General features: G+C 43.3%; 1 protein-coding gene across 1 annotated transcript; it reads left to right on the top strand.

Annotated features, from left to right (window-relative positions):
* The first annotated feature begins 3,476 nt into the window (after window positions 1-3,476).
* On the top strand, window positions 3,477-18,425 carry LOC139448197 (uncharacterized). Its single transcript, XM_071229717.1, has 10 exons — window positions 3,477-3,577; window positions 5,965-6,075; window positions 9,052-9,225; window positions 9,889-10,156; window positions 13,063-13,234; window positions 14,008-14,185; window positions 14,472-14,600; window positions 14,663-14,842; window positions 14,947-15,060; window positions 18,293-18,425. The coding sequence occupies exons 1-10, from the start codon at window positions 3,493-3,495 to the stop codon at window positions 18,406-18,408; spliced, it is 1,527 nt and encodes a 508-aa protein (XP_071085818.1). The 5' UTR covers window positions 3,477-3,492; the 3' UTR covers window positions 18,409-18,425.
* Window positions 18,426-20,425: the final 2,000 nt, after the last annotated feature.

Here is a 20,425-nt window from a genome sequence, read left to right as displayed (position 1 = left end):
TGTCATCGTATCCCAACTGCGTGGATCGATGCTCATGATGTGAATCACTGGATTGTCTGGTCCAGACTCGATTATATTACTGACCGCTGTCAATCAGCTGTAACAATATTGCTGAGTGCGGCGTGAAACAACAAACGAACAAATCATATTCCGACATTTGTCCGATTGATATCGCATTTCACACGCCTGTGTGAAACAATGCATTCTGTTCATAAATGCATAGTTGGCTGTGCTTTAAAAGGAAACGGACAACTCGTGACTGCACTTTTATCATCATTTATAAAACTTACTGATGCAGATACATTTTTACTGACACAGGATTTTTACTCACGCAAGACAATGTCACACGTCACATGGATTGTTCGTGCAACACACAGTGGAATGAAGTAAACTGCCCACAGTAAATGTATCTTTAAATACTAGTATCATATAGTCCATGGAACGCACGTGCAGCGCACAATACCATGACATTATGTTAAAGGCGAAACTGGAACCACGTGATCAAATGGCGATGTTTCATTGGACGGGGCTTTTTCATGTGCCTGAGAATATAATCAGTGATACAAGTACATATGTCAAAAAGATTTGTCACAATGCATTTTTAAATAATGGTGGCGTAGTTGCACACTGGAAGAGACAAGGGAATTCCTGCACAGTACAATCCTACAGCAACCTTTGCTTCAGAGAACCAACGATCTCAGTTTACAAACCCTACGAGACAGGTGCCCGAACGCTCCATAACCGCATCGATTATCAATACATTCAAAGCGCTGTAGCCATTTTGAAGATTTTCTGTCATGGCGTTTTAATGGAGCAAATAAACTTTAGAAGACAGCCAGAGATGGCCCGATAATTAAAGTGTCTAATGAAATATGAGAACAATGAATTATGACATTGGTGTTGAGTGATTATACCAGGGACGTGATTGTGTGTTTGTTCAGGGTACCGCAAACGTTGTCCACTGTTTGAACACACCACGTGCTTGCATCGGGGATGTTGTCAGAGGTGAAACTTGCTGTCGCCAATGTCAAACACCAACATGTATACACATATGAGGACATATTAATCCAAAAGTTGAAATTCCTGTCGCTGATAACCAGGATTTTAACACAAATCGTTATTTATCTTAAAAGAATGATAAAAACATTAATATTTTGATCTGTTATTAACCTGATTAAATGTTTGACAAATTGATCAACATGTGTTTCATTTTTCAATGTGGTAATGGTCCATATCTATAATAAATCATGGAAATCAAATCTATTTCGTTTTTTTAAAATATACACTCTTCAAACAAAGAAACGCATAGGTGTTTTGAGAATTCCAATTAAATTTTTTTCCGAGCAATCGTCATTAAGACAATTCTTATGTTTTATTCCCGTTAATTATGTCATGTTTGTTGTGCACTGCGCCCAAACACATCTCAAAATGTTTTTATATACATTTATCAGCAAAAATGCACGGAAATTGCTTTCAGAAAAAGTTTTCAGCACAATGCACGTGCCAAATGATAGAAACAAAAGTACACTGACTATAAAAGACCGTACAAATTTCATCAGTTCATTACGAATTTTCTGACGTGAACGGAGATCGAAAAATGCCAAGATTAACTGCAGCTGACCAAAATATCTCCACTGGACGTTTGGAATCAGTGGAGTCCCAGTCTGCCGTTGCAAGACACTTCAACGTTCACCAAAGCACCATATCTCGAGACTATGCATGGGTACGATATACCCGCACTAATTCGACTCAAAATCATCCCAGAAGTGGAAGACCAAGAGTGACCTCCCCTGCTCAGGATCGGGACATCCGGTTGGATCACCTTCGGAATCGATTTGCTACAGCAACGGACACTGCAGGACAAGGCCATTTGTCATTTGATTCTAAAATGTATGAGGAATTCAAGGATGTATGTATCGCACCTGAGTTTGAAACACGTGATGTATGTAATAGGAGTTTCATAACAGCCATACGGAAAACAAGATTTTGTAAACACTATCCAATATGGCAGAAGGTTCACTGCGGCGCTCGTGTTTGCATATTTCCCAAAATATTCTTAACTATTCTAAGGTTATCTGCCATGTTTTGGTTGGTTGGTTGGTTTGTTGTTTAACGCCGCACTCAGCAATATTCCAGCTATATGAAGGCGGTCTGTAAATAATCGAGTCTGGACCAGACAATCCAATGGTTAATATCATGAGCATCAATCCACGCAATTGGGACCGATGACATGCATCAACCAAGTCAGCGAGCCTGACCACCCGATCCCGTTAGTCGCCTTTTACGATACGCATAGTCGCCTTTTACAGCAAGCATGGGTTGCTGAAGACCTATTCTACCCCTGAATCTTCACGGGTCGCCATGTTTTGGAATCATTGGTGATTTGATAAAGACAGATACCCGTGATCACTAATATGCTATTTTGAATTCCTTTGTTTAGCGCAAATATCCGAAATGCAGATTTCAAAACATATACAAAATAACGCTGTAAATGGTGATTTAGTTATGTATTAAAACTTCGACATTTACGATGTATTTAATTTTCAGATTTTTTTTCTTCTAAATTTTACTTGCCTGAAATGACAGTGTGTGATATCACAGAACAAGGAATGCCAGCCAGAAAACAAAACTGTGAGTGTATATGTGTGCGTGATGTATGTTGAAGTTTATTCTACTTCAAAAATGTGGATTGCATATATGTGTATGTACCGTGGGCATCCAGGATTATACATCACACTGAGAATTATTGCAGCTATATGGTGGCGGTCTGTAAGTAATCGAGTCTGGACCAGACAATCCAGTGATGGATGCCATTGACCACCCGGTCCCGTCAGTCGCCTCTTACAAGTTACATAACGTTACCTTATGGCGTTTCAGGCCCCGTGTCAAAGTAAGTAAAACATGATTGAATAAGTTAATAGTAAGTTAGTAAGTATGATTTTACGCCATACTTTTAGCAATATTCCAGCCAAAGAATATGTTTATAGAATATGACGGTTAGATGGAACCTAACAGAAAACACTAAGCATTCTAACCCGGATCTTCGATTCACGAGGAAGAACTTGACTATTGTTGTTTTGTTTGTTGTTTAACGCCGCAATATTCCAATTATATGACGACGGTCTGTAAATAATCGAGTCTGGACCAGACAATCCAGGTATTGACATAATGAGCATACACGCAATTGGTATCGTTGGCATGCATCAACAAAGTCAGTGAGCCTGACCTCCCGATCCCTTTAGTCGCCTCTTTCGACAAGCATAGTCGCCTTTTACGGATCTTCGCGGGTCTTGACTACTGTAATTCATAGGGATAAACATAGGCTACTCGAGTTAAATGCAGTATTTAATTATATTACAGCAACCAGATTTGATCCTAAATGAAGATCTAATTGTTGTAACTACATCCTGTTTGAGAGACAAGTGTCACCGGAATGTCAGTGCAGGAATCTGGGAATGCCAGTTGTCGGGGGAGTAGTATATAGCTGGGAACATGCCGACCAGAACAACAGTCACTATGTATCTACACATATGTGTACTGGTTATTTACTTCGCTGAATTTCAGATCGTACATTCTGGTAAGTTCATATCATCTAATGCTTTGCACCTTTATTCTTTAAACATGACCTTTACACACAGAGTTTGGCCTCGATTTCGCAACCGATCTTAGCGCTACAAGTGTAATACCTTAAACTGTTAATTACAAATGTGAGATATATGTTGAAATCGTATTGGCGCTAAACTCGCTCTGTGAAACAGTCTTAATTGTCGCGATTCCTCCTTACACGTGTGTGGTTAGCATTTCTCAGCAAATCCATTATGAGTTGTCAACTGAACTTCGGGGTACGTGGTGTGATGTACCCTGTGTGTGAGCCTATGTACCCCGTGCCGTCTGGTGTGATGTACCCTGTGTGTGAGCCTATGTACCCCGTGCCGTCAGGTGTGATGTACCCTGTGTGTGAGCCGATGTACCCCGAGCCGTCTGGTGTGATGTACCCTGTGTGTGAGGCTATGTACCCCAAGCCGTCAGGTGTGATGTACCCTGTGTGTGAGCCTATGTACCCCGAGCCGTCTTGTGTGATGTACCCTGTGTGTGAGCCTATGTACCCCGAGCCGCCAGGTGTGATGTACCCTGTGTGTGACCATATGTACCCCGAGCCGTCAGGTGTGATGTACCTAGTGTGTGAGCCGATGTATCCCGAGCCGTCAGGTGTGATGTACCCTGTGTGTGAGCCTATGTACGCCGAGCTGTCAGGTGTGATGTACCCTGTGTGTGAGCCTATGTACCCCGAGCCGTGAGGTGTGATGTACCCTGTGTGTGAGCCTATGTACCCCGAGCCGTCATGTGTGATGTACCCTGTGTGTGAGCCTATGTACCCCGAGCCGCCAGGTGTGATGTACCCTGTGTGTGAGGCTATGTACCCCGAGCCGTCAGGTGTGATGTACCCTGTGTGTGAGCCCATGTATCCCGAGCCGTCAGGTGTGATGTACCCTGTGTGTGAGCCTATGTATCCCGAGCCGTCTGGTGTGATGTACCCTGTGTGTGAGCCTATGTATCCCGAGCCGTCTTGTGTGATGTACCTTGTGTGTGAGCCTATGTATCCCGAGCCGTCAGGTGTGATGTACCCTGTGTGTGAGCCTATGTACCCCGAGCCGTCAGGTGTGATGTACCCTGTGTGTGAGCCGATGTATCCCGAGCCGTTAGGTGTGATGTACCCTGTGTGTGAACCTGTGTACCCCGAGCCGTCAGGTGTGATGTACCCAAACGGGGAGTCGACATTATCCGTCTCAACGGTGGGGTTTTAGTCACGAGACTTTATGATATCATAAAAACAAGTTTTGAATACATCAAATTATGTTTAAACATATATTATCACAGCAATAATCAGACACTACTGAACACGTTCTGTTGCTTGCGAGGTACCAGAAAATATTTATGTGTACATAATAGATGTTTAAATAAACTTGTGGTTGGTTGGTTTGTTTGTTGTGTAACGCCGCACTCAGCAATATTCCACCTATATGACGGCGGTCTGTAGATAATCGAGTCTGGACTAGACAATCCAGTGATTGATATCATGAGCATCAATCCACGCAATTGGGATACGATGACATGCATCAACCAAGTCAGCGAGCCCGCCCGCCCGATCCCGCTAGTCGCCTTTTGCGTCAAGCATAGTCGCCTTTTATGGCAAGCATGGGTTGCTGAAGACCTTTTCTACCCCGGATCTTCTCGGGTCATAAACTTGTGGTGTTCCTTATTTGTTGAATACGTCTAGGCTTCAAGTCCAGTAGACGCCTTTTTGGTCAAAGTGGATTGGGCGTCTGTCAGGAGAGCGGAAGGTCGGTGGTTCGATACCTGGCCGCGTCATACCATTAGGCGTTAAACTATGGTATTTGTTGTTACCCAGCCTGGCGCTCGGCATTAGGTGGATGAAATAAGGACTGGTCTGCTCGGAGTCGGTGTTCTGTGTCTGAGTGGGATATCCCTGTTAAACTGTGGCATGGTATCTCAGTGGGCTAGCACTACAAAACCGGCACTAGTAATGACCAGTACACACACGCACGCACGCACGCACGCACGCACGCACGCACGCACGCACACACACGGACACACACACACACGGACACGGACACACACACGGACACACACACACACTGCTATTAACATCTTCCTTTGCTGTTGCACTATGTAGGTTGTATTTTGTAAAGTATCAGTGTATCAGTCGAGGATGTAATCATAGCGAACATTTTATGTTGTAGAAATACAACGTATATACTAAATATTTGGTGTCCTATGCTATTCATTTTAAAGAATAGACCAACAACAAAACCCTTGTCCAAAATTTCAAATAACACTTTAACAAACATACAAGAAAGAGACGCGCATGTTTTGAACGTGTACAAATAAGGTCATATATTCCACTTTGACTATGATGTAATGTCAGTTATCATTTCAACACAGGCCGGATCAGGCGTCACGTTCCAGGCAGTGATCTAACCTTGACCTTTGAGTGGGAAGACCCTCTGCGACCGCTAACGGAAGCTGATTATTATCAATCGACCGATGGCGCTGGTAAGATCCTTGTATCCATGTTGAAGTGCAATTTAAATACAACAAGTGAAGCTAGAGGCAGGTTGGGACATTCTAATGTAGATATTGTCATACAGGGTATGTGAGTTAAAGATTTGAATTATACACCCCCTGCGGAGGAGAGAGCCTCGAGGGAAAACTTTGATTGCATACAAGGCAACCTTTTATGAAATGACATTTATATAATTTAAAAGGTTTTTGTTAAGAGCAAAGGTCAGTTTATACGTTATATAAAACAATACACTCCAGGTTTTTTTTGCATCCCACATCAACGCGTACGAGGTAAGTGAGTGAGTTGGGCTTAACGCCACTTTGAACAGTATTCCAGTTACATCACGGCGTGTCAGCTTAATGTGTTAAATAAGCCAGAAATTATACCTGTCTCAAACGTTTACCACTTTGGCAAAACCCACGAGCTCGGGTGTGGTGCTGAGAAACCAAAAAACATAATCGGGGCGAACAAGGATTCGAACCAACAATCATAGGTTTCTCGCGTGCACAGCAAACTGCGGCGCCTCAGAAGACTGGGCCTCCCGTCCCCTAATAGAGGGATATGTGCAGTATGATATATGCAGATTGTGTGTGAGGGAAAATGTGTCTAAACTTGGTAGCTGGTTGTTAATTCCATAAACATAAAACATAAACATCTACTTCTGTACAGGTGGACAAATACCCCCCTGTCACGACCATGCTGATTAAATCACAGTTCGGATAAGAAGGGGTGTGGTTTGTGATTTGGCACTTTCCCTTAGTAAATTGTGATTTCGCTGAAGATATTTTTCCAAATTAGATATTGTTTATAGTTCGTTCACGTATAGTTTAAATGCTTCTAAATCTACATCTGAAAGGACCCCCTAATATAATGAATTATAATATGTCACCATTAATGTTAACTGCAGTGACTATGATGCGATGATTATTACAAGAATGTTGTTCCATCGTAAAGATGTGGCCGATTTCAAAGCCATTGGGCATCAAGTGGGATACCACTACACAGTACTCAGTCGATTGGTGAGGAAACATGGTCAAGGAACCTTAAAGGACTGTAAAGGACCTTCTATGGTGAGGATGGCCTCCTGTGACGCCAGCGTGAAAACATTGCACTACCTCGATTACTACAACGGCCATTTGCAACGAGTCCCGTCTTGGGTGATGAATGAGTTTGGTTTTACGCCGTTTTTAGCAATATTCCGTCAATATCACGGAGGAAACCAGAAATTGTCTTCAGCGAACCCGGGTCTTTGGCGTGACGAGAAAACGCTTTAAACACTATAGGCTACCCCACCGCCCCACCCCCGTCCTAAAGCGACAATGGCTTTCAAGTCGACGTCTGTCCTTCAAAATATTTGCGGAACAGCGCGAGAGCAGCAGTAACGGCGTCAAAGAGAGCCATCAAGCGCCCCTTATATGCAGATCACCACCAGAGGTTCCATTTGACACGGTCTTTAGTTGCGCGTGAACCCTCCACGTGCCGGATGACGGCCTCCAGGCTCCGTCTCATCCCTCCGGTCAGACGTCGGATTTAATCAACGGGCAACCGAAGCCCTTCAAGATGCAAAGCTGCCTCCGATTCTGTACAAGAGGCTCCCATGCCTGTAACGAAACCCAATGATGTCCCAAATGTGCTCCATCGGATGCTACTGCCCTGGAATCATGGGACCAGGGCCCCGTTCAAGAAAAGCCATCTTAGCGCTAAGGTGATCGTAACTCCCATACTTTAAAACTGGCTTACTATAGTGCTAAGACCGCTTTGTGGAACGATGGCCTCATCATCTAAAAACTGTGGTATTGTTGCGAGTGGTTAATTGTTGGAATGGGGCACAACAACTGGCTCCAGGACATCTCGGATGTACTGATAACCTGTGAGGTTGCCTTCTATGGTAACAACGCCAAGATTGCAAGCATCTGAGATACACATCCAAATGATTTGCAAAGCATACGTACCGTCCATTTGGCGTCGACAGTTATGTTCCAAACCTTTTCCTGTTTTTAATCAGGGTGCTCAAGTGATTTGATGCACTTCGAAGGGTTGACCCGTTTTATTACCATATAGCTTTTGGTTATCGATCAGATCGTTTGACTGGGCGCCGCCATTTTGTTTAAAGCAAATGCAAGTGATAAGAGAGATGGAATATGATTGGTCAATAAGAGGCACACAGAAGGGACATTACGCGTAATAACCACAGGTGGCGCTGCCATCGAGCCTGGAAATTCCAGCCTAGTTCGGCAAGGGTGGAAACTGGACTTTTATAGTCAGTAAACGCCCTTTCCTCCGGAAGATGAATTCGTGAATGTTACTATACAGATTTTTTAGTGAAACCTTTTTCTTGTAACATGGCCTAAATATGGACGGAATTGGACAGAACCTAAAATATGTTTCACTCAGTTTAGCGTTAGTTAATAATATGCTGAATCCATTCAGTGAGACCCGTGAAGATTCCGGGATAGAATAGGTCTTCAGCAACCCATGCTTGCCGCAAAAGGTGACTATGCTTGTCGTAAAAGGCGACTAACGGGATCTGGTGGTCAGGCTCGCTGACTTGGTTGATGCATGTCATCGATCCCAATTACGTGGATGCTCATGATATCAGTCAATGAATTGTCTGGTCCAGACTCGATATTTGCAGACCGTCGTCATACAGCTGGAATATTGCTGAGTGCAGCGTTAAATAACAAACCATTCAGCGAAGGTGTGTTTTGTCATTTTGAACTCTTATAAGTCAGTCTTTACAATAAAAATATTTACTAAAGTTCGGCTCTTTGCCTCTTCACAAGAGATCTGTGTGTGGCGTCTGTTATGAATCCGAGTAAAACATTTGATTTGAATGAGATATAGATTTTCAACATCTGATGCCCTCCTACAGTGGTACGGTATTGGGTAGTGCATTTGTTCTGTATGATGCAGAATTTCTGCATGACACTGAAGCTTTAATTTACGTTGAACTGTTTTTTCGTCAGCCTTTAATCCCATGAGCGCACTGGGAGGGCGGCCAGGTCATTCCACTTCCAACAACACGTGCAACAACATCCGGGGAGTTCCTGCGCAGCTGAGGAGCGCAAGCAGTATCGGGCCGAGTGGATTATCGTATTTCTACCAGAAGTATACAGAGGCGTATGGGATACCCGTGCTTGGTAATATGATGTGTACTGTAAAATCTAATTACCCCCTGAACCTCGCGGGAACCAGGCTAACAATAGATCCCTTCATTGCTTGTCTTAACAGGCGACTAAAGTGGATCGGGTGGTCAGATTGAAACGTTGATCATAATATCAACCACTGGTTCTTCTGTCTCAGTTTTGATTATTTACAATAACAACAACGTAGATCGACGCTCATGATGTTTATCATAAGTTTATGAATACATCCAGACTTGATTATTTACAGACCGCCGACATATAGGTGGAATAGTGCGGCGTGAAACACAAACCAACCAAACAAACAGTTTCTGGTGCTGTTATGCTACGTGTCGGTGTCTTTAGTACTTGCTTTGAAGACCCTTATTTTACAAATTGATATCAAGATTTTCAAACAAGACAGCTTTATTCTCCATCGATAAGGCAAATAAATTTCAATGATTAAAACAATTAAGAGTTGATGGGAATTGGGCCGCTCTGTGAATGAAAACAACACATTTCCTTCATTTCGTTTTTATATATCCCGTACAGATTTTATGTTTTATGAGAATAATTCTTTTAGTCATATTGTTTCCTATTTCTACAATCAGTGTTTATGGTTTTGAAAAAAAGATTGACATAAAGGTCAAGGGTTCAGAGAAATACCCGTCTGTGTCGCAGCTTCCGGTAACGTCCCCGACGACGCTCTCCGCCGCGCCTGTTACGTCCTTCGCTTCCTCCTCGCCGACCACAGCGGTGTGCGACAGTCCTACTACCGACTGTCGGGGAGGGTGGCAGTGATCGGGGCTCGGGAAGGGACAGTGTCTATTCCAGAACACGCTTGGCTGGGGCCCGCCTGGAACGCCAGAGCACGTGGACTTGGGGCAACGGAACAAGCCCCAGTATCAACGGGAGGTGAAGAGAACATCCTGTGTTACAATATTGACAGGTATACTACTACTACTACTACTACTACTACTACTACTACTACTACTACTACTACCACTACTACTACTACTACTACTACTACTACCACTACTACTACTACTACTACTACTACTACCACTACTACTACTACTACTACTTCTACTGCTACCTACGTCGCCATATAAGTGCAAAAATCGTGGACTAATCCGGATTAGAATAGGTCTTCATCAACCCATGCTTGCCGTAAAAGGCGACTATGCTTGTCGTAAAAAGGCGACTAACGGGATCGATCCCAATTGCGTGGATCAATGCTCATGATGTCAATCACTGGATTGTCTGGTCCAGACGCGATTATTTACAGACCGCCGTCATATAGCTGGTACATTGCTGAGTGCGGCGTTAAACAACAAACCAACAACCAACTACTACTACTACTACTACTACTACTTATGCTGTACCAGTCCTTTCATATTCATTTGGTGTTGTTGATAGGACGAAACAAGAAAGTCAGGTTCTCCTGTACCCATCCGTTACGTCGAATCACAACACAACACATTTAACAGTGGAACACCCTGTGCGATACACGGCCGAATTTATTACAACATCAATACATGCCCAGTCCCCCACTGGCACACAACTGTCATCACCTATCACGGTTACACCCATACACTTTACTGTTCCCCGACACGTAAAACCAAAGGTAACAACCTTTTGTACGAAAAGCTCTGGAACCGTGTTCCCTTAACGAAGGGTTAATACGGGAGCGTTTACAGCAAAAATACTCATGACTCATGAAAATTAGCAAACACAATTCGCACAAATTGCAAATATTTTAACGTCTCTTCAGCGATGGTTCGCAATTTCACAAACAGCGATGAGAAGTCGCTACCTCTCAAATCTATGATAGCGACATTTCGACCAATGTTCATTCCAGAAAATGAAGTACAGTATTATAATGGCTTGTCAGCCAAACAGTATGTCAAAACATGAATACAAACAGCAAGAGTGGGCACGGGTGGCTCAGTCGTCTGAGGCGCTGCGATTCGCTGTGCAGAGTTGCGTCCCTTTGGCACGCGAGAAACCTATGATTGTGGGTTCGAATCCCGGTTCGCCCCGATTATGTTTCTAGATTCGTCAGCACCATACCCGTGCTCGTGGGTTTCACCGAAGTGGTAAACGCCTTGGACCTGCATCACTTCGGGCTTTCCTCCCACATTAAGCTGACACGTCTTGATATAACTGTAATAATGTTAAAAGCGGCGTTAAACCCAACTCACTCACTCACTCACACAAACAGCGTGTCATTTGCGGCTCTCCAGCCTGAACACCCGATTCCCGCACAACATGGGATTCCACATATTCAGTATAATAATCTGAAACACACGGAAAGGGAATTAGATTATGAGAAGACATTATATACGGTGCATTATTTAGTATTAAACCATGGCTCCTTTGTCTTTGTTCGTGGTCTAACTAACTGAATTGTCAGTTAAACACCATTGGCAATGACGGAACTTCTTTTTTCCCCTATCATTTGTCTTGATGATAGACCAATTTCATGAAAAACGTTTGTCGGGATTCGAACACGCGAAGTCCGCCCTGAAGGGACATGCATTTCATAACCTATATCGGCTAAGTGCCAGGTGCACGTGCGAAAGGCTCGCACACATTTTACACAGGGCCGACTCACACAGTGTTCCCACAGCAAAGATTTCCTTAAGATTTTTTACATGCAAGATGTAAGTATGCGCTGCGTGGTGTAATTAACCATTTCAACGATTAGACACTGGGTCCTCGTGGTCTTACCTTTACCTACAATGTAATGTATTGACAAACTCACACGAAGACTCAGACAATTAGACAATATATCCCTCCACCCTCGCTCATCCATGAGCTAATGATCCTCTTGTGAATCATGTCAAGACATTATACAGTTTTCGTAAACGAGCCAAGGATATGGGACAAAATCTCAATGTCAGTGTTGATTATGTTGGTGGATCTGTACTGCTGGACGGTACAGAGTTGAGTGCCACATCAATCGATCCAGACTCAGTTTTTCAAGAAGAGGCTATCTGAACGACCATTGCATTGAGTTTATGTGCGGTGTGTTGAGATGATCAGCAAACCTGCAGAGTCCTTCGCTTGTCCATGGTACGACCCAGAATATGAATTCTTTGGAATAGGCCCGTGTACAGCCTCATACCTATCCAGGCCAACAAACCGGATCTTGTCCTTTTTGATAAATTCAATGGAATCATTTATATCATTGAATTTTCTGTCCCTTTTGACACTAATGTGATTGACAAGATTGATGAAAAACATGGCAAATGTGCAGACCTCGCTTTCGAGGTGGGTTTGACTAGGCAGCGCTTCCTGCGAGAAGTCCCATTCGCTGTCTGGGCTGCGTGTAGAGGGGCAAGGCCCCTGGGCTGATGATGAGCCTAACCCGCCTGACTGTGCCAGGATCACCCAAGCTCTTTGCTGCATTTTTTATTTTTAATCTGTACATAATAATAATAATAATGATGATGATGATGATGATGATGATGATGATAAAAATCCAATTGTATGGCGCCCGTTATCAATACATCAGGAGTTTAGATTTTGTTTGTTATCACATAGATATTGATCGGACAACTCGACATTTGACTAAGATTGAATAAAAATATCTATTTACAAAACAAACTCCATGAAAATCTGTCTGGGGACGCGTTACATCAAGAAACTAAGCTGGTACCGCTGCTGCTGCCTTAAAGAAATATTTGAAACAAAATTCGGCTACCGATTGTACTGTTTTAGATCACTTTGAACAAAATGATTCTGTGGAGAATGACGATATTGAACAAGAAGCAAATAAATCCAAGAATTAGAACTATCTCCAGAGATTGTCAAAGACTCAAGTATTGCCTGTACATAAAACACCAACAGGTATCGGGTCGAGGACATCTTCCTGCACGAGTTCGCCCATGGCATCCATCTGCTGGGCGCCAAGTACGCCATCCCAGGCTGGCAGAGTCGCCTACAGTCGCTCTACTACCAGGCCAGAGCTGCCGGTAGGTGGCGCAACACATACGCCATGAGTACTGTGGAGGAATACTTTGTAAGTAGAAACAGAAAAGTGTGTATGTGCGTGTGCGTGTGCGTGTGCGTGCGCGCGCGCGCGCGTGTGTGTGTGTGTGTGTGTGCATGCACTGCACTGCACTGCACTGCACTGCACTGCAATATCACGGCGGCTTCCAAATAATCACGTCGTTGTCTGGCAAACTGGTGTTTGATAGCACCGGCAACAACGTTAACACGCAGTCGGCCTCTCTATCCTCATGTCAGTCAGTTCCTCACTAGCATGGGTAGTCAAGCAGTAGCAGCAGCTAAACTAATCTCAACCAATCATCAAGTGTGTGGTACTCGTATCATCTTTAAGGCAACACTGTCATTGTGAATCACTGCACACATTGCGACCATGTCACACCATTTCATGAGAATAAATTCTCATAATGTAGCAAATATGATTGAATGCTGATATTGAAATGTGAAGAGGGAGATGTGTGTGACTAGGACAGGACTGTGCATGTGACTGTGACTAGGATATGATTGTGACTAGGATATGATTGTGACTCTGCTGTCTTGACACATATAAAAACAAGCAATTTAGGATCAATGGAGGCTTTCAAGTGTATATTATACTATGGTTTTAATTTGATAGTCTGTCATATTGAATGATTTTCAGTCATCCATTCACATACTTTTTCATCACTATTTTGCCTATTGTTTTCCATGGAATCTGTTTAGGCAGATAATCGAGACTGGCTATTCTCTGGCATTGACGTTTTATGTTGACACGTGAGTAGACAATTTGTCACCCCCTCTCTTCAGGCGGAAGGAACACAAAGCTACTTCAACGTCAACGCTTTCTCCATCGTCCCTAACGGCATCCACAACCACGTGAACACCCGCGACAAACTACAGCAGTACGACCCCCAGCTCTTCTCTCTCATACAGGAGGTATTCCCGTGCGGGAACACGTACATCCGGAGATGTATGGCAACCAGAAGTAAGCCGCTTGTCATATTTATTGTTCGTTTGCTTCATGGGGGCGCGACTGGTCTAGTTGTCTGTCACGTTTTCATCAAGACCTGAATCGATTTTCCAACATCAATAAATTATCGCTTCTAGGCCAGGCAAACCACAGATTGAAATAATGAGCAACATTCTAAGTCATCTGTCAAACTGTCAAGTCTCAGGACCTGGCTACAATACTAGATTATTCCAAGGCGCATCAAATAAATATTATCAGCTGTTGGCAGTGTGCTATGATGGATGTGCTGCTAATGTTGCAGGTACTGAGAGAAGCCAGCAACTGAGGATGAACTGTAACCCTGGGGGCGGTGGTACAGGAACAGGAACTGGAACTGGAACTGGAACTGGAACTGGAACTGGTTCAGGTACAGACACTCTCGAATTTTACAATTCAAGAGCAATTATCAAGCTACAAGAAATCTCCACAAATGATATGTCCTGAGTACAATACACGTTGCCTCCGTTTCAGGCACGTGTCAGGACAACAACTCCAACTGCAGGGCGTGGGCGTCTCAAGGGGAGTGTGGCTCCAACCCTGCATACATGCACGTCTCCTGTAGACGAAGTTGCAACAGGTGCGGACGAGGGGGAGGCGGAACTGGAACGGGAACGGGAACGGGAACTGGTTCAGGTACAGACACTCTCGAATTTTACAATTCAAGAGCAAATATCAAGCTACAAGAAATCTACACAAATGATATGTCCTGCCGCAAATACCAGTTGTCTCCGTTTCAGGCACGTGTCAAGACAGCAACTCCAACTGCAGGTCGTGGGCGTCTCAAGGGGAGTGTAACTCCAACCATGCCTTCATGCTCGTGTACTGTCGACGAAGTTGCAACAGATGTGGAGGTTCGATATTAAGCTTTCTTTTCTAATAATATTTCGCAGTTTAGCCAAGCGTCAACATCGCCTGGCAGAGTTGCGTCCCTTAGACGTACCCGAATACTATGGTCGTTCATACAAAATCTACATTAATCCTGAAACCAAACTCGTCCTTCTTCTTTCATCCTTGATCAATCACGCACTGTAAGAAAGTTTAATTTTGAATGTAAAATGAGGAGAAAACACAGTATTTTCATACATTTAGTGTACAAAATTATCTCATCGTAATCATATAACTCACTCACTGACTTACCATTCGTGACCAACTCGTGTTATTCCGGGACAAGCCGTGTAGCGACTCGTGTCCGTCTCGTGGCCATTTTTTCCGACCGGGTTCCGCCTTAGCGCAAAACGGTCATATTTAAAATTGACTGAGTGAGTGAGTGAGTGAGTGGGGTTTAACGCCGCTTTTAACAGTATTCCAGTTATATCACGGCGTGTCAGCTTAACGTGGGAGGAAAGCCCTAAGTAATGCAGGTCCCAGACGTTTACCACTTCGGTGAAACCCACGAGCACGGGTATGGTGCTGACAAACCTAGAAACATAATCGAGTTGAACCGGGATTCGAACCCACAATCATAGGTTTCTGGCGTGCTCAAGGGACGCAACTCTGCACAGCGAATCGAGGCGCCTTAGACAGGGCCACCCGTGCCCCCCATACCTAAAACAATTGTCAGTTGCGTAATTGTTCACATATATTTCCCCATATATCATATATATTTCAGATGCAATTTAAAGCATATCGGGACATGCGGAATTATACAGTATGATTGAACACATTTAACTGTGCCTTGGGTATGTTTTAAGATGCAAGACATATGTAAAATCAAAAAATTATTTCTGAGGAATTCTATGACGAAGAACTTGAAATCATACGCGCATTCTGATTGGTGTGTCGTATTTTCGCACATAACATTCATCGATAGGGGGACGAGTCTTCTTGCAGGTTACGGAAAGAGGCGAGTGGTGACGAATGACTGACTTACGTGAATTTTCAAACCGAAGAGTTTCAATCAGTACCGGAAATTGCCGATTTCCTAATACCACGTGTCATTTATGCCACTTAAGTGTCATCTTGGGTGTGAAAATAATTCTAGTCGAACAAATTGCAGTTATCACGAAAAGAGAATACATTTTGTGTTTCATAATTTAAAGGAGATATATTCTGTTTTGATCTGTTTTGTTTGTTTGTTTGTATGTTGTTTAACGCCGCACTCAGCAATGTACCAGCTATATGACGGCGGTCTGTAAATAATCGAGTCTGGACCAGACAATCGAATGATTGACATCATGAGCATCAATCCACGTAATTGGGATACGATCACATGCATCAACCAAGTCAGCGAGCCTGACCACCTGACCCCCTTAGTCGCCTCTTACGACAAGCACAGTCGCATTTTACGGCAAGCAAGGGTTGCTGAAGACCTATTCTACCCCGGAATCTTCACGGGTCGATTGGCTGTGTGAAGTGTCAGGGGTCTAACATTGGCCAGAAACATTTTGTGCAGATATTCTAGTCTGTACTCTTTCTGAAGAAGGTGGTACTTTGGGTGGTCCTGGATTGGATTCAACGTCTCCAGCTATCAATAAGAGTGACAGGGATAATAGAGTGAGTGAGTGAGTGAGTATGGTTTTACGCCGCATTTAGCAATATCTTCACGGGTCAGGAGATTTATTGAAAAAACCTTCATAGAGAATGTTAAACCTGATCCCTCAGTCAGCGCGTATACATATTGAAATCCTACCTGGAACTGTAGCTGTGACCTCATAACGGAAAGACGTCCGCCATTTGTTTTCTTGACAGTGCATTAATCTACACGAGAATGAAGTGATTTTCCGTTATTCTCGGCGTATTGAAGACGCAACAGTTGGTATCGGGTGGGCGTGGGGGTGTACTGGTTCATCAAACAAAAGTACCAAGTGTCATTTCTTGAACTTTCCAAGCGAAAAGACCGATTAAGCGAGCAGGACAGTTTGGATAAAGCGATGTCAGCGAAAGATCCACACAGACTATACGAACTTGGTTTCGAAAATAAATATAACATTCATTGTTATAGATAATCCAGGACTGACTACCCTCGTACAACAATTATTTTAGTGTCATATTGTCAGTCAGAAATTATAACGTGACAGGTATTTTAGTGTAATATTGTCAGTTTTAGTTGTTAAATGTTGTTAAATAAATGTATTTCATTCTGCATTTGGTAGTCTATGTTAGAATGATGAATGTTTTTTTCAAACATGACGAGTAGAGTCACTGTGCATGTTGTAAGCTAAATGCCTGCCACTAATACCCCGCTACTGGTCAGTGAAGTACATATTATTATAACTGTTTAGATGGCAGTGTTCACTGAACAAACCATCACTGGACAATACACTTTTAATACATAACATTCATTAGTATGGAATCAAATTTAGCTTAAATTGTACTATTGTTATTGTTTGACATAAAGACAACACAATTAACAATGTTTTGTCAATGCAAAGCGTCAATCTACACCTGTAATATTTTACACAAGAATAACTCTCACGAAATAATTTTTTTATTGCTAAACGTCCATTTTATTTAGTAATGTCAATACAGCGTTTAACACTAGACTATGCTTGTCAGTAAGAGGCGACTAACGGGATCGGGTGGTCAGGCTCGCTGACTTGGTTGATGCATGTCATCGATCCCAATTGCGTGGATCGATGCTCATAATATCAATCACTGGATTGTCTGGTCCAGATTCGATTATTTACAGATATGTCTTGAATATTGCTGAGTGTGGCGTTAAAACCAGTAGGTTTGTGTTCCCTAGTCTTTCTGTGTTGACATCAGACTTCCTCGCTTCCTCGCTGCTGTCAAGATTATTTTGACAAACCACAGGCTCATAACGATATGGACTAATATGTGTAAGGTCACTGATCTAAATTTCAACAATGGCATTGCCAGGTGATGTCATGGCGAACGCTAGTAATCTACCAAGCACTATTCAGAAATAGTGATCGTCTGCAAGTCATCTCTCCACTATTACGTCACGTCACATGGTGACAACGTTGCTCGTTTACTCTCGGTAATTTCCGGAATACGAGTAGGTTTTAACGTTTTTTGTCCCAAATATTTCCCTTGAAATGTTTTCTTTCCAGATACTTGTTTTAATATGCTTTATAAATGATTTATTCTCATATTTATAGTTTACAGTAAATCTCCTTTAAGGTGTGTCTTGTGTGGATTCCAACCCCGACTGTAGCAGCTGGTCAAGTACGGGGGAGTGTGAACGGAACCCCGGCTACATGTTGACCTCGTGTAGACGCAGCTGCGGCCAGTGCTGATCGTGTCCACGAATAAACCTAACAACATGCAGTTTAGTTGTCATTTTATGACATTACATTTGTCATTTGAACCTCGTTGAAATGAGGTCTAAGCGTTCGCTTCTGCTAAACAAAGGTCTGAGGATATCCCATTACTGGTCACGTCAGAACGACCTTTCATGCGACCATCGGAGCGTCGTTTACCAGATCGAGAAAGTAACCCCGAAAGGTTAACACGGGATATTCCGAACGACAGTTACGGGCTGTACGACCGCTACTGTCAAAATCGTCAATGGGATAAACACAAATACATAGTCCCTGTAAAAAACTACCATACAATCTCGGCCACCTATTAGACAATTCAGAATTTTCGTTTGTTCAGTTTTCAAATTTTGAATCGATATTTTCTTTCAGTTGAGAGCCTTAAATGGAAGTCCCCAGTTTCATAAAGCTCGAGAAAGCTGCTTTCTGACTGACTTCATGTTAGGGATTTTATTGGTCGATCAAAGTTGTAAAGAGCTGTAATGGGATGTCCTCATTCATGACCAACTCGTGTTATTCGTGTGACAAGACGAATCTTCTTTCAGCTTACGGAAAGAGGCGAGTAGTGACGAATGGGATGTCCTCACTCAGATCTTTGTGTACCGGTAGCACAAAGATCGGATGTCTATTTACAGTTTATACTTTGATACAGTTTACGAACTTTGATACAGCGTGTTTCATTAAAAGGGAAAATGGTGGAATTATTTACAAAATGGTTACAATCCAATTTGAATGTGTTGTATGTGATATACTGTATACACAGCATCGAGCAGAAAAACTTGCAACAACTATATTTTGTGTTTGACTCGATCCTGCACTCGATCGTTCGCTCGTCACGCCGAAGACCCGGGTTCGATTCCCGACATGGGTACAATGTGTGAAGCCCATTTCTGGTGTCCCCCGCCGTGATATTGCTGGCATATTGCTAAAAGCGGAGTAAAACCATACTCACTCACTCACTCACTCTATTATCCCTGTCACTCTTATTGATAGCTGGAGACGTTGAATCCAATCCAGGACCACCCAAAGTACCACCTTCTTCAGAAAGAGTACAGACTAGAATATCTGCACAAAATGTTTCTGGCCAATGTTGGACCCCCGACACTTCACACAGCCAATCGACCCGTGAAGATTCCGGGATAGAATAGGTCTTCAGCAACCCATGCTTGCCCTAAAAGGCAACTATGCTTGTCGTAAAAGGCGACTAACGGGATAGGGTGGTCAGGCTCGCTGACTTGGTTGATGCATGTCATCGATCCCAATTGCGTGGATCGGTGCTCATGATATCAATCACTGGATTGTCTGGTCCAGACTCGATTATTTACAGATCGCCGTCATATAGCTGGAATATTGCTGGAGTGCGGCGTTAAACAACAAACCAACAAACCAATCACACAGCCAATCAACGCTTGATATCGCTATTACACTCAAACCGGTTCGCCCCGATTATGTTTCTAGGTTTGTCAGCACCATACCCGGGCTCGTGGGTTTCACCGAAGTGGTAAACGTCTGAGACCTGCATCACATTGGGCTTTCCTCCCACATTAAGCTGACACGCCGTGATATAATGTTAAAAGCGGCGTTAAACCCAACTCACTCGCTATTACATTCAAAGCAATACAAACACAGATTACCTCCCTTGATGACAAGATGGACCGATTCACAAAGGACTATGATGACCAGTTTGAAACAGAAACTTGATGCCCTGGAATCCAGAAATGACAGTATTGGAGCACAGTCTCGAAGATCAAATTTAATCTTTCACGGTTTGCAAAAAAGAGGGGTCAAACAAAGGAAGAGCGTGAGGCATGTGTCAACGATTTTATGGACGTTACCCTTAATATCGAAGTTCAATCCATCAGCATAGAAAGCGCACCCCGGCTGCACTCAAAATCTGGAAGTAGACTGATAATTGTCAAGTTCTCATTCTACAGGGACAAAGCAGTTGTGATGGAACCTGCCAGAACGTTCCTGAAGGGGAATGCAGAGTACAGGG

This window comes from Haliotis cracherodii, unplaced genomic scaffold, assembly GCF_022045235.1.
Source record: "Haliotis cracherodii isolate W230 unplaced genomic scaffold, xgHalCrac1.p SCAF_7, whole genome shotgun sequence".
Classification (NCBI taxonomy): domain Eukaryota; kingdom Metazoa; phylum Mollusca; class Gastropoda; order Lepetellida; family Haliotidae; genus Haliotis; species Haliotis cracherodii.
The sequence above is the reverse complement of the archived record's forward strand: the minus strand, read 5'-3'. Positions and strand labels throughout refer to the sequence as shown.

Bases quoted from the DNA above. Each gene is read 5' to 3' on its own strand.
- LOC139448197 (XM_071229717.1), top strand. From the start codon at position 3,493: ATGCCGACCAGAACAACAGTCACTATGTATCTACACATATGTGTACTG. The intron at 10,157-13,062 runs GTATACTACTAC...AAACACCAACAG, and splicing joins CTGTGTTACAATATTGACAG to GTATCGGGTCGAGGACATCT. The intron at 14,843-14,946 runs GTACAGACACTC...TCTCCGTTTCAG, and splicing joins GGGAACGGGAACTGGTTCAG to GCACGTGTCAAGACAGCAAC.